The sequence below is a fragment of the Panthera onca genome, chromosome A1, assembly GCF_046562875.1.
Source record: "Panthera onca isolate mPanOnc1 chromosome A1, mPanOnc1 haplotype 2, whole genome shotgun sequence".
Taxonomy (NCBI): domain Eukaryota; kingdom Metazoa; phylum Chordata; class Mammalia; order Carnivora; family Felidae; genus Panthera; species Panthera onca.
The window spans coordinates 151,817,396-151,832,055 of NC_138339.1; the positions used below are offsets into that span (position 1 = coordinate 151,817,396).

Below are 14,660 nucleotides of genomic sequence, written 5' to 3' on the forward strand. Positions count from 1 at the left end.
TAATATCCTGACTCACATGTTCCCTGTCTGGCATCGGGGAGCACTCTTCTCTGGGGTGTGTGGGTCTCTGGTGCAGGACAGGAGCACCTGGCTCGCTGCACCAGAAGCGCCTGCTCCAGAAATGGGGCGTGGTCCTTCCCCCCCCTACCTGCTGTCAGCCAGGGGGAGCCCGTGGTGGGTCAACTTCCTGGAGCTGCCCTAAGGAACTACCACAACCTGGGGGGCTTACAACAGGGGCTCCCCTACCCTCCTGGGCTTGGGGGCCAGAAGTCCAACATCAAGGTGTCACAGAGCCACACTCCCTCTGGAGGCTCTAGGGGTGAGCCCCTCCTGTCTCTTCCAGCTCCTTGGGGCTCCCTTGGCTTGTGCCCACATGACCCCAATCTCTGCCTCCATGTTCACCTTTTCGCTTGTGTGTGTCCACACTCCCTCTGCCTTTCTCCTACCAGGAGACATGTTGGGAGGTGCCTGGGCGGCTCAGTCAGTTGAGCATCTGACTCTTGATTTTGGCTCAGGTCATGATCTCATGGTTCATGAGTTCGAGAGCCCCGCATCGGGCTCTGTGCTGACAGTGAGGAGCCCGCTTGGGATTCTCTCTCTCCCTCTCTCTGACCCTTCCCTGCTCTCTCTCTCAAAAAATAAACTAAAAAAGAAGAAGAAGAAGAAGAAGAAGAAGAAGAAGAAGAAGAAGAAAGACATGTGACTACATTGAGGCCCAGGATAATCTAGGGAAAGCCCCTCCTCTGGAGATCATTGATTTCCTCCCTTCTCCCACACAGGGTAATAATTGTGGATTCTTGATAAAGAGAATATTTGGCTGAGGGGCGGTTTTTTGGGCCTGCCACCTGTGGCCACACCCCAGGCCAGCGGAGCAGGGTGGCTGACTCCTGGGAGTGAGGCAGGGGTGGGGGGAAAGGTTACACATGGGGGAACATTTGCTGAACTCAAAGCAGCACAGGGAGATTTAGCGCAGGGTAGACCCACCTGCTGTCATGATCGGAAACTAAGTAAACAGCACATTGGTGACTTTTCTTGAATCTGTATTGCTAAATGGAGCGAATCTGAGGACACAATGTACACGCGAAAGGCCACATAAAAAGTCATGTGGAAGGAAGGAAGGTTCTTTTTTTTTTTTTTTTAAGTTTATTTATTTGAGAGAGACAGACAGTCGACTGAGGGAGGGACAGAGAGAGGGAGAGAGAGAAAATCCCAAGCAGGCTCCGCCCTGTCAGCACAGAGCCTAACTCAGGGCCCCACCTCATGAACCTTGAGATCATGCCTTGAGCAGGAAGCCAGAGTCAGATGCTTAATTGCTGGAGCCACCCAGGCGCCCCAAGGACAGTTCTTGTCATTGTTGGTGGTTTTGTGTCAGGGAAAACTGCATGGGTGGCAGGAAAACAATGGCAAAGTGGCAGTGGTCTCCTGGTAATGACGAACATGTCCTTTCCCTTGAATCAGTGGTCATGCACATGCAGACATGGCCTCCAGAACTGTGGGCATAGAACTATGTCTCCTTGGCGCCTAGGTGGTTCAGTCAGTTAAACGTTTGACTGCGGCTAAGGTCATGATCTGGCGGTTTGTGGTTTCGGGCCCCACATGGAGCTCTGTGCTGACAGCTCAGAGCCTGGAGCCTGCTTTGGTTCTGTGTCTCCCTCTCTCTCTGCTCCTCCTGCATTCAGGGTGTGTGTCTCTCTCTCTCAAAAATAAACATAAAAAAAAAAAAAAAAGAAATATGTCTCCTTTGTTTCTACCCTGTGCTCACTTGGGTCAACCAGAGGTCTGGAAATTATAGAGGACCCCCCAGTGATTACAGGACTCTGGAGATCAATCTGTCTTCATAGGAGGGACATGCACGTCACCATGAGGAGAGGACAGTGAACAAGAGGAACAAGAATGGCCGAGTCAACATGCACACATATCATGGACCTGACAGAAGCAGCACTTACTACTGCCCTGCCCCCAAAGCCACTGTCAGGTGTGTATCCAGCTCCTGGACGTCATCTGTGTTATTAATTGTCATGAAGGGGTGCCTGGGTGGCTCAGGCGGTTGAGGGTCCGACTTCGGCTCAGGTCCTGATCTCACGGTTTGTGGGTTCGAGCCTCGCACTGGGCTCGACAGCTCAGAGGCTGGAGCCTGCTACGGATTCTGTGTCTCCCTCTCTGCCCCTCCCCAGCTTGCACTCTGTTTCTCTCGCTCTCAAAAATAAACATTTTAAAAATTGAAAAAAAAAAAGTTAAACGATGTAAGAAGATTGTGTTGACTTGTTATCGATTTTGGTATAAAGGAAAGCGTTGATACATAAGCGTATTTGGTTCTTAAAAATGTGTGCATCCACAACGTTCAGCTGTGCACATGCGCGGATTCCTCCCGGGAAGGAACAGGGAAAACAAAATGCGCGCGGAGCATAGGGGAGGAGGAGATAGATGCACCGGGGAAGCGGCGAGGGGACAGCCGACCTGCAGGGGGCGTGCTGGGGGCGCTCCATCCCTGCGCGCACTGGCGCAAAGGCCTCCGCCAGCGGTCCGGACCCGCCGACCCAGGCATCCCTTTCGGGGAGAACGCACCTAGCCATTTGCATCCAGGGAATGCGCGCCCCTTCGAGAAATCAGAGACCTCCAGTCTGCACAATGCGGTCAGCATCTGGGATTCGGAGCCCAGAGGAGCAGCGGCGAGGCGGTCAGCATCCCAAGGCCACCAGGGCGAGATCGCCTCTAGGGCGGTTGGCCCCAGGGCTTTTGAAACGACCAACCCGGACACATGCCCGAGCATAAACAGGGGCCTCAAAGGCTTCGGGTCTTCACCCAGAGACTAGGACCCGGAGCCTCCGAAGCCACCGTCAGCCTCGGCGCGCGCGCTCCAGCAGCAGTCCGCGACCGTCCCCTCCGCCCCCAAGTGCAAGCAGCGCGGAATCCCCAGCTCCCTGCTCCCCTGCACCCCAGCATCCCGGTACCCCTGCATCCTTTGTGCCGTTGTATCCCCGCCCCTCTGCATCCCTGACACCTGTCACCACCACCGCGGCTCCCCCAAGCCGCGCCACCCCCAGGAGTTCGCCAAGCCTCCCTATGGCGCGCTGCCTTCCAGGACCAAGGACCGCGAGCTCGAGCCTTGCCGCCGTGGCACCACCGGCGGGAGGCGCTAGGCCGGCCAGGGCACCACCCCGCGCGGCGCTTCCCGGCACGCCCAGGGACGCCCAGCGCATGCGCCGCATCCTCTGGGAGCCGCCAGGAGATGGCGACCCCGGCTTCCAAAGACACCATCAAGCCCACGTCCCCTTTTGCATTTTAGCAAAAACACTGGAGTCCTCTCTCCCCGATGGCCTCTGAAGAGGCCGCGCCTTTTGCAAACCGCTCTGTCGCATCTGGGAGCCTGCAGGAGGGTGGCCCTCATTCCTGAGTCCCTGATGTTCTTTTCTGGGTGACTTCCACCCACACCCAGAGTCGGCTCCTGCTCTGGGCAGTGCGCAGTCTCTGGATGGCTTCCGTGCAGTGACTGCTTTCAAGGGCTTTGTTCCCAGGGAGCTGGAGCTCTTCGGGCCACACACGTGGCATGTGCAGATGGCATTTCACAAGCAGGAAGACGGCCATGTGTCACACGCGGACGCCTGCGCGCCTGGTACACCTGTTTGGGGACCGCGACACCCAAGTGCACGGGTGTCCTCGGGAATCAGGGCAGACAGGGTTTCTCCTGCTGTCGGGGGGCTCTGAGAGTCGCCCACACTATCCAGTGCAGTGAGGGGAGGAAACACAGCGCTTCCATTTAAGTGGCCTGTCGCGCTCACCTGCCTGGGGGTAGCCTCCAACCACTGTGGAGGGACACTGGAGACTAACGTGCTCCCCAGTTCACTGCAGGGCTTAGCGCGGAAGAGCTCTCAGCCCTGTCAGAAACCTCAAACCAGGTGGTTTATTAAATCCATTTAAAAGACCCAGAAAAGAGGCGCCTGGGTGGCTCTTTTGGTTGAGCGTTAGACTCTTGATTTCTGCTTAGGTCATGATTTCACATGATGACATGGTTAAGGAGTTCGAGCCCTGCTTCGGGCTCTGCGCAGAGTGTACAGAGCCTCAGAACCTGCTTGGGATTCTCTCTCTCCCTTTCTTTCTGCCCCTCCCCATCTCGCACGCTCTCTCTCTCTCTCCAAATAAATAAATAAACTTTAAAAAAAAAAACAAAACAAAACTCCCAGCAGAAGCAAGGTGGAAGACATGGGGTGAGCTGACAAACTTAGGACAGATGTCAGGGAGCCACAGGAAGTCCTGTGTCCTGTCACTCCCTGCTGCCTCAGCCTTCTCCCTGATGGTGGGGTCGCCAGGACAGCTGGGCTGATGCACACAGGTGTGGTCCCCCAGGGACAGGCTCACCTGTGGAGAGCCCCAGATGTAGCTGATTAAGACTTAATGGAAACCGAGTGCCTCAGGGGTCCCGATTGCTGAGTGTCTACTAGTATACTTGGTGATCATGAATATTTAGTGCCTCACGTTTAACTACCTTGTGTCGTGATCCTCCGGTCTCTATTATCCTTAAGATCCACTTACTCTACTCACTTAAAAAAATTTTTTTTTAACATTTATTTATTTTTGAAAGACAGAGACAGGGCATAAGCAGGGGAGGGACAGAGAGAGAGGGAAACACAGAATCCGAAGCAGGCTCCAGGCTCTGAGCTGTCAGCACAGAGCCCAACACAAGGCTCAAACCCACGAACCGTGAGATCAGGGCCCAAGCCGAAGTCGGACGCTCAACTGACTGAGCCACCCAGGCGCCCCTCTACTCACTTTTATCTACACTTACATCTTAGGAAATTCATCCATCTCTCCCCACCCTGCCCCCCCCACCCCCTGCCCACTCTATTTCCTTGTCTTCTCCACCAGAATGGAAGATTCTACTATAACAAATAGTCACTCCAGGAGGTGGCAGCCAGGCTCAGAGAATTAGGATGCAAGGAACAGGGTGAATGGCAAAAGAGGGGCCTGGCCTATCAACAAATCAAAGAGTGATTTTTTCAGCGTGGAGTTCTGAGAGTTCTTTGGGTGGTCCAGATGACCACCTCATCTCAGGGCCCTTAAGTTACACTACAAAGACCCTTTCTCCAAATGAGATCACACTCACAAGTTCTGGACATTAGAATGGGGTCATATCTATTTTGGGGGAGGTGGCACTAGGGGTGGGACCCGGGACATGGAGACAAACTGCATCCCGAGACTCCCGGCTTGCTGATGGTCTCCAACAGGGCATGTCTGCCTGGGGAAGATGAGGAGGTGCCGCCATGGGGGGTGAGGCAGAGTGCAGCCTGGCCACCAGGAGAGGATGGAACTCCCAATCAGGAGGTGACAGCCTGTGGCTCCTGGAAGACAGCTGCTGCGACGTTCGGGCCCCACTGATGCCCTGGCTTGAGAGCAGGAGGAGAGAGGAAGCCTTGTAGCTGAGCCACAGAACCCGTGGTGGATGGCAGCATGGCTCTTGATGTTCCCAGCACTGTGGAGTGAGACTTGTTGTGAACCCCAGCATGGGGTATGAGTCACAGTGTGCAGGCTGAGCCTCAGGGGTCCAGGGGACTCTGTCCTCCAGGGATGGTGTAAGGAAGCCCAAATTAGCCTTGGAAAGAGACTGTATACAAGAAGAAACAAGGTACCCAGCCATGTGAAGGAGGCCACCTGGACCAGTGTCTTCCCAGCTGACTCCACATTGACATACCAGATTAACACCACCCCCCCACCACTGACCCTTCCCCTGACCCCCTAGATAACCCCTTCAGATGATACCCTCCCAGCTGATCCCAAATTCCCACAATCTGGCCTTCGGCATGGTCACCAACCACCAGCTTTCCTGGGGAGCCCGGCTGTAACCACTGATTCTCAGACCAGCAGCTGGGACATTTTGGGCTGATCCATCATCCCACAGGAGAGAACGGGCAGATCAGGCCCCCAGAAGGCTGCTAGGGGCTGTGGCAAGCTGAGGACAGGGCAATGGGTAAGAGAGGGTGTCCTGAAGGGCAGCATTGGCCAGAGGGGAGGTCATGGGCTCCACTGTCTTGGGGAGGAGGGAAGCATCAGGACCTGGCCTCCCCAGAGACTTGCCCTTCCCAGAATCCTGCCTGGGACCAAATTACTCATGAGGAAGGAAGTGGGCAGAGAGAAGGATGCACTTTTCAAGCTTTTGCTGGGGTGGGGGGAGGGGCATGAGGGAAAAGCAGACCCTTGGCGAGGCTTGGTGAGCAATGCATGGAAACTGCCCTTCCTGGGAACATGAAGGTAAATTCTGATGACCAGGTCTGGGACCTCCATGTGACAGAGCAGCGTGTGGGCAGAACAGCTCAGGTCAACTCTCAAGCTGGGTGACCCAGTCCACCTCAAGGCCTGTACCCAACACTCTTACTCAGGCTCTAAGCCAACACAGAAATTGAGGGGGTCCTTCATGATTGCTCACTTGGAAGATTCTTGAAAACGTCGGTAAAAAGACGAGAATGAATGGATGTGGGGCTGGGGCTGGGGCCAGACCCTTGCCCAGGGGAGGGGCAAGTTGAATTATGGGACCTGGAAGAGGTGAGTGGAGAATTCCGGAAGCTGGGAGCAGTTTCCTGGCAGGGGGTGTGGGTGTTTCTGCATTCTTCCTGTGGGACCTTGTACATCTTTGGTTCACCTTTCTCAGTAAACTGCTCATACCACAGGGACATGGGGAGCATGACGGAGACGATCTGGGGATGGGGAAAGGGAGCATGTGATTTGACGCAGTAAGCATGGAGAAGGTGTTGAAGCTCTGTAGAGGCTGGCAGTCTCCCCGCCATCCTCCCCACTTCCCGGGAAGCCTCTGGCCACCACTAATCTGCTTCCCATCTCTATGGCTCTGTCCATTCTGTTTCTGTAAAAAAAAAATTATTTTACATTTATTTATTTTTGAGAGACAGAGTGAGAGCACGAGCAGAGAGAGGAGACGCAGAATCCAAAGCAGGCTCCAGGCTCTGAGCAAGTGTTTAGCACAGAGCCCGATGTGGGGCCCGAACCCACGAATTGTGAGATCATGACCTGAGCCAAAGTCAGACGATCAACCGACTAAGCCACCCAGGCACCCCCGTTCTGTTTCTTATAAATGCAATCATACCCTGTGTGACCTTTCTCTCTCACAGAACATCATGTCTTTGAAGGTCATCCACGTGGTAGCATGTACCAGTGCTGCACTCCATTTTATGGCTGAATGCTGTTCCACTGTGTGGACAGAGCACATTTTGTTCATCCATTTGCTTGGGCTGTCTCCACCTTTGGGACATGAGGAATAATGCCGCTGTAAATGTGCGTGTACAAGTAACTGAGTCCTTGTGTATACCTGGGAGTGCAATTGCTGGGCCATATGGCTCTTCCTTATTGAAGCGAGGGTCTGATGGGCTTTCTCCTGCATAGGCAGGCAGCTCTGGATATTGCATCACATTCCTGAACCAGATAACCCCCAAGAGACGATTAAACTTTAGACCAGAGCTGTCCACCTGACCTTTCCACGATGATGGAGCTTCTCCACCTGTGCTGTTCCATGCATTGGCTGCTGGCCACACATGGCTAGGGAGGCTAAGAAACTGCATCCTAGAGTTTAATTTAATTTAATTCATTTAAAAAAATTTTTTAACGTTTTATTTATTTTGAGAGAGTGCACATGCATGAGAGAGGGGCAGAGAGAGAGAGAGAGAGAAAGGAGGGAGAGAATCCCAAGCAGGCTCTATGCTGTCAGAGCAGAGCCTGTCTTGGGGCTCCATCTCATGAACTGTGAGATCACAACCTGAGCCGAAATCAAGAGTCTAAGGCTCAACCAACTGAGCCACCCAGGCACCCCTTGTATTCAATTTCAAATCATTGAAAATTGAATAGTCCTTTGGGCACCTGGGTGGTTCAGTCGGTTGAGTGTCCAACTTCAGCTCAGGCCATGATCTCACTGTTTGTGAGTTCGAGCTTTGCATCGGGCTCTGTGCTGACAGCTCAGAGCCTGGAGCCTGTTTTGTATTCTGTGTCTCCTTTTCTCTCTGACCCTCCCCGGCTCACACTCTGTGTCTCTCTCTCAAAATAAATAAAGTTAAAAAAAAGATTGAGTAGCTCTTGTTGCTTGATGTTATCTCCAGGGGACAGCTCAGCCTTAGAGATAACAGATGAAGGGCTGCTTCTGTGAGCACCACCCACCTCACTGCCTCCCTCTCAACGTCCCATTTGAGAAATTAAAAATTGGGAACTCCATGGATACGTGGCATACCTAACCTTGCTGGCCCTGAAAAAACATTTCCTAAATACCACTGAGGGGTTTGACGACATACAATGGCCTACATGAACATCAGTGCATAAACAAAAATTTATGCTACAATTGAACACAATGGATCCATCTCCAGAAGGCTCTATGGTCTCTTGGACAGTCCTTGCTTGTGTCACAGAAATGCTGCCCACTCAGCAATGTGGTCCACTACCCACCTCTGCTGCAGGAGACTCCTGTGTTTAGATGCACACCGTCAGAGCAGGGTTTGTAGATCCTTGGTGCAAATACTTTCACAGCACTAGGATATTTTCCCAAGACCAGAAGATATGTGGTTAGCTCCAGATGGTGTCTAGGGAGCCCTGGTTTGAGTAGACCTAATTTTACTAAGTTTAATATAAATTATATAATATTCCTGAATTGTGTTACTGGCCTGCATTTATTGTGATAATAATAAAAAAAATTAATGAAAATGGCAAAGATCTTGATACTAGGAATAACTAGCAGTTATCAAGCTCTGTGTGTGTGTGTGTGTGTGTGTGTTGTGCACATGCCAGACATTGTTTTAAAGGAATTATTATGAATTAACCACTTAATCCCTCTCCCCCATGAGGTGGATGGTATTAACATTTTGACGACTTCGCCAGGACCCTTAGGAATGCCCAACTCCCCTTTATTACAGAGTGAGGAGCTCGTGTAAACAGTCATCTTCTGAAATATCCACTCATATATTACATAATCTAATCCTAACAACCTGGTCTTCCTGACCAAACTCAATGTACAAATTATTTTATTCTCTAACTTTAGTTATCAGGTTAAGGGACTCGAATTAATGTTTGACCAACCCAGACTGAACAATTTAAATCCTTTTGGTCATTCTACTTACAGTAAGATTTTCTTTAAAAAGTTTACACTTCGTTTAAAAATATAATTTTCTTTCTGAATGTTGTAAATGCCTCTAGAACAGACTCTTTACACGACCTTAATCTCCAGATCATAATTCCCAACGACCTCATGTTTCCTAAAACTTTGCAATATCCACTCCCTCAAGCACCCATACGTTCTAGGACGTAAATCTTTAAGGGTTACCCATAAGAACCGCAAATAGCGGATTCTAACAACTAGACTTATTTTCAAAGGCAGGTGAATCTGCCCTGTTATCCAGGCCTGGGATAAGCAGACAGCCTGTACTTGGGTGTCTAAATGTGACCGAACGACACGTTGCAGGGTGCAAGGCAACTGGTCACCGATAACGACAGATACCTTCACGGTGAGCGGGTTAACTTAAGACCCCAGGCATAGTTTAGGAGTGAGATTCAAACGCAAAAGGCGGCTGCGTGTCCGGTAGCATTCCCTGCGGCAAACGAACACGGGAGGCCACGGTGCGCATACCCGCTCCCGGATTGTGCCTCGGGCCCGGCTCTCCGTGCGCCCGGGAGGACGCAGCCTTGGTAAGACAAAGCTGCGTGGTCAGCTCTTTTCTTGAAACCGTGGGTGGCTCTGAAAAGAGCCTTTGGTGTCACAGGGCCCCCGGGGCACACGGCCGTTGCCGGCCCGCCTCCGCAGCCTCACTTGCCCTTGGCCTTGTGGTGGCTCTCCGTCTTCTTGGGCAGCAGCACGGCCTGGATGTTGGGCAGGACGCCGCCCTGCGCGATGGTCACGCGGCCCAGCAGCTTGTTGAGCTCCTCGTCGTTGCGGATGGCCAGCTGCAGGTGGCGCGGGATGATACGCGTCTTCTTGTTGTCGCGGGCCGCGTTGCCCGCCAGCTCCAAGATTTCAGCAGTCAGGTACTCCAGCACCGCCGCCAGGTACACCGGCGCGCCGGCCCCGACCCGCTCAGAGTAGTTTCCTTTGCGGAGCAGCCGGTGCACGCGGCCTACGGGGAACTGCAACCCCGCGCGAGAAGAGCGCGACTTGGCCTTGGCGCGCGCCTTACCGCCCTGTTTGCCTCGGCCGGACATTGCCAACTCGGGCGCGGAGAGAGAAGAAAGACGAGAAGACAGACCCAAAGTAACGAGGCCGCCAGCCCCACTGAGCCCTTATATATGGTCCGGAGGTAGTGGAGCTGACCTCATCTGATTGGATAGTAATGGAGACCAACCAGAAAAGGAGTCCATCATCCCCTAATTTGCATGCACCTTTTCCAGTGATTACGTTACGCAGCGTTCGAACCTATCAGATACGAGGAACTCTGGATCCTTCATTTGCATACGGGACGTATAAATACAGTTGCTCGGGCCGCACGTTCTTTTTGTTTGGAGAGACTTGCCATCATGCCTGATCCGTCTAAATCGGCACCCGCGCCCAAGAAGGGCTCCAAGAAGGCCGTCACCAAAGCGCAAAAGAAGGACGGCAAGAAGCGCAAGCGCAGCCGCAAGGAGAGCTACTCCATCTACGTGTACAAGGTGCTGAAGCAGGTGCACCCCGACACCGGCATCTCGTCCAAGGCCATGGGCATCATGAACTCGTTTGTCAACGACATCTTCGAGCGCATCGCCAGCGAGGCCTCTCGCCTGGCGCATTACAACAAGCGTTCGACCATCACGTCCCGCGAGGTGCAGACGGCTGTGCGCCTGCTGCTGCCGGGCGAACTGGCCAAGCACGCTGTGTCTGAGGGCACCAAGGCCGTCACCAAGTACACCAGCTCCAAGTGAGGCGCGCCGGGCGCCCTGGAACCCAAAGGCTCTTTTCAGAGCCACCCACATAATCGAAAAAGGGTTTCGAACACGGTGAAGGGTTGTTCTGTGAATCAGTTCCGTTCTGTGCACCTTAGTGGTTTCCTGGTTACTGGGTCCGTGTGTGTGTGTGTGTGTGTGTGTGTGTGTGTGTGTGTGCGCGCGCGCGCGCCATTGTGTGTGTGCGTGGAAGGCGAGAGTGTGTAACTGTTTCTTATGGAGGTCTGGGATGGTAACCGGCCTGGCGGTCAAGGATCCGTGTCCACCCTCCCCTCTGCGGAGGGCTGTTGATGCATCGCCCCGCTAAGTAGACACCTTGAGTTCTTCGTCCTTTGGTGGCTGCAAGGGTGCATCCCCGGCGCTTGCGCGCGTAGACTCCGAGACCCAGGCCTGTCTGCGCGCGGCGTGCGTCTGTGGGTGAAGGGCGCGGGTCACCTCTTTCAGGAGGTGCCAATCCCCCCGCCCCAGTGTCTCTGATGCATGGGCTGGGAAGTGAGGTCTCCGGTGTTGCGCGGCCCCAGGCGGTGTCGCCTGCAGCTGCATCCTTGCCTCGACCAGACATCTTGATCCTGAAGCAGTGAACATTTCTGGGAGAATGTTGGCGTAACTGGACCTTACAAAGGCAAAACGTTTGAAACCGAAAGGGAAATGGAAGCGTCTGGTGAGCGCGAGCCACATGTAACAAGCCGATTTCTGCTGCGGGTAGCTTTAGCCTATGTGGGGATGGGGGAGATCAATTCAGGAGGAAAGTAATTCCCCTTTAATGTAATTCCCCCTTTTCTGGACAAATAGCTCCCTCTTTCAGCCACATCATTTTCTGTGAAGCATTAGTGACGCAGAATTACCTCTTTTTTCGAATTTATGGCATTAAGGGAAGTGTCATCTTGGCTCAGGGAAAGCGCTTTGGCACGAAGAGCCTTTACTTGGAAAAGGACATCGCTTTGGCTTTTCTTCGTTGTAAATAGGGGATTCCTAACAAGCACTTCCTTGAGCCACTCTGAGATTTAGATGTACCGATTGGTCGATTGGTCGTGTCATCCGCTCAGGCAAGGAACAAATATTTAATGAAAGGTATCAGTCGTGTTTTGCAAATCATCTCCAGAGGAAGCTGGTCGAAGCCGGGCTGGGCGGGAGGGTCTGAGAACGTCACAGTCCGAGCTCCCTCCGCCCCAGCGTCTGGAAGCCCACCCACCCTGTTCCTTCTCCTGCGTGGGTCCAATCTAAAGGAATTTAAGATCTGACACGTTTTTCAGTTGGCATCTAAAATATTTTTATCCTTAGTTGTTATAGTTACAAGGGTGCAATTCCCAACGTAGGACGTTGTAAAAAAGCAAAATGGTCACATCAAAGAAATTAAAATAAATTTTTAAATAAAGTTCTTGAGCTTTGACACATTTTCAAATAATGCTCTTATAAAAATCTTTCTTACTGAAATATGCGTGACACGATCACATCAATCTTTTAAAGATATCTATTGAAATAGCAATTCAATACTGTAATCAATTCTTAGAACACATGATCAAATTCTTCGTTAACAGTGAGATAGTCTACATGATCCTTTTTTTCCTCCCTGAACTCACCCCCATTGTACTTCTTCCTGAGAATTTCATCCAAATGTAAGCTATATTTTTGAGTGTTTTCATCTATTACCTTTCGTTACACACACACACACACACCCCAACGTAAATTGAAATTTAAAAATACTTGCAGGTGACAAAAAGTGTTTTAAAAGTCATCTGGGCAGTACACATTTATTGAAAACATAAGTTTTGATAGCTAGTTATCACAGATACATGATCGTAAGTAATTCTCAGTTAGAATTTTAGTGAAACCTACCTCATTTATTGGGATTGATGGTGGTTCCTATTGCCTCACTTTATGCATCAGTGGACATATAGAGTATTGTTATGCTTACAATGATAGCAATGTGCATCATTTCATTTCCATTATTAGTGTATATCCATAGATACACACTCTGAAATGATATTTACAAAAACAACACAACACAACTCATAGATACGGAAGTTTTGCCACAGTTATTTTACTCAATTCTTTCCCTGCTAGTTATGATCCCCAGATTTGAAAACAGTAATCTACATCAAAATCAACACCTTTAATCTTCTCAAGAGCTGTCTGATTCTTCTCGGAAACTACAGAATCCAGTTTTACACTATGAAGCAGGGGCCTCCTGATTGGGTCTGAGCCCTCCTCTACCTATAGATGGAAGGAGATTAGGCATCACTATCTTAACGAGCACTTCTGGTAACAGGAAACTAGTGTCCCAGATCCAGGTCATTCTCTGCTTTAATAATAAGCTTCAGACCTAGGTTTAATAAAATGAAACTTGTCTCCAGTAGTGTGGGACTGTGCTAGCAGTGAGAAACAACGCAGTTTATTTAGTCCCTAAAATAAAATCAAGAAGCAGAATAAACATAATTCCCAAATACAGTTGCATGAAAATGTTTTGTTGTGGGTAATGCAAAATGTCGATTAATTTCTCAGTCCCTTCACTCCTCAGACACACAGAATTGGTGTGAAGTAAAAGGAGGAGGAGGAGGAGGAGGAGGAGGAGGAGGAGGAGGAAGGGAGGAGGCTGCCTTTATTTGCTGAACAGTGTGGAGGATGCTGAGGCAGCCCCAGGGGAAGAATGGGCCTGGTTGGGCCCTCTCCTACCACGGGAGTGAGAATCTATTAAGGACGATGCAGAGCGACAGAGTTCCTGCCCTTGAGAATTTATAATGAAGAAAATGGAGAGAATCTGAATACAGAGCCCAGTCAGTAATACTACTACAACAAAGAGAAATGTCTGTGGGGCGCCTGGGTGGCTCAGTTGGTTAAGCGTCCGACTTCAGCTCAGGTCACGATCTCGCGGTCCGTGAGTTCGAGCCCCGCGTCGGGCTCTGGGCTGATGGCTCAGAGCCTGGAGCCTGCTTCCGATTCTGTGTCTCTCTCTCTCTCTGCCCCACCCCCATTCATGCTCTGTCTCTCTCTGTCCCAAAAATAAATAAACGTTAAAAAAAATGTTTGCATTAAGTTGGAGGCTGAAGGAAGGGGTTCACTGAGTATTTAAAACTGCTTAGACTCACAGAGTAAGGAATCAACACAATGGAAGACTTATCTAGGCCTGAAATACGAAAAGTACAAGCCAAAGAGTAAGACTCTGGAAAGCACTGGAAGGATTTTGCAGGTATCCCATCTGAGATGTATTTGAGAGGGGGCACCTGGGTGGCTGAGTTGGTTAAGCCTCTGACTCTTGACTTTTGGCTCAGGTCATGATCTCACGGTGAGTTTGAGCCCCACATTGGGCTCTATGCTGGCAGCGTGGAGCCTGCTTAGGATTCTGTCTCCCTCTCTCTCTCTGCCCCTCCCCTGCTTACTCTCTATCTCCCTCTCAAGATAAATAAAAATAAACTTTAAAAATAAAATGCATTGAAGAGACTCTCTCCTCCCCTCATCTCAGCCAAAAATTTTAAGTCCAATTTGCTAATTACTATGGAGTAAACCAAAGATGGAGAGGGAAGGGCTATCTCTTTAATAAAAAAGTACAAACGCAAAACAAAGAATTTAGTGTAGGAGGCTAAGATTTGATGAAAGCGTGACATCACCGGAGATGGACACCCCTAGGGGCCAGGAATCAGAAGGCCTCTGCCCACCTCTTGGGACTGAACTGGAAATCCAAATCCTGGGAAGTGTTTTGCTTTCAGACTGGGATGCTCTTGTGGTGGTTTTTGTAGTCTGGGGTATTTTTTAGAGCGAGAGAAGCCTGGGCC

General features: G+C 51.1%; 2 protein-coding genes across 2 annotated transcripts; one reads left to right on the top strand and one right to left on the bottom strand.

Moving 5' to 3' along the window:
• Window positions 1-8,299: 8,299 nt before the first annotated feature.
• Window positions 8,300-10,306, bottom strand: H2AC25 (H2A clustered histone 25). Its single transcript, XM_060636526.2, is given in 2 exon segments — window positions 8,300-9,805; window positions 9,808-10,306. Coding segments are annotated over 2 exon segments (489 nt in total). The 5' UTR covers window positions 10,177-10,306; the 3' UTR covers window positions 8,300-9,685.
• A 68-nt stretch (window positions 10,307-10,374) lies between these two features.
• LOC132681756 (histone H2B type 3-B) lies at window positions 10,375-10,949 on the top strand. Its single transcript, XM_060636527.2, has one exon. The coding sequence runs from the start codon at window positions 10,489-10,491 to the stop codon at window positions 10,867-10,869; it is 381 nt and encodes a 126-aa protein (XP_060492510.1). The 5' UTR covers window positions 10,375-10,488; the 3' UTR covers window positions 10,870-10,949.
• The last annotated feature ends 3,711 nt before the right edge of the window (window positions 10,950-14,660 follow it).

Coding starts and splice junctions, on each gene's coding strand:
- LOC132681756 (XM_060636527.2), top strand. CDS start 10,489: ATGCCTGATCCGTCTAAATCGGCACCCGCGCCCAAGAAGGGCTCCAAG.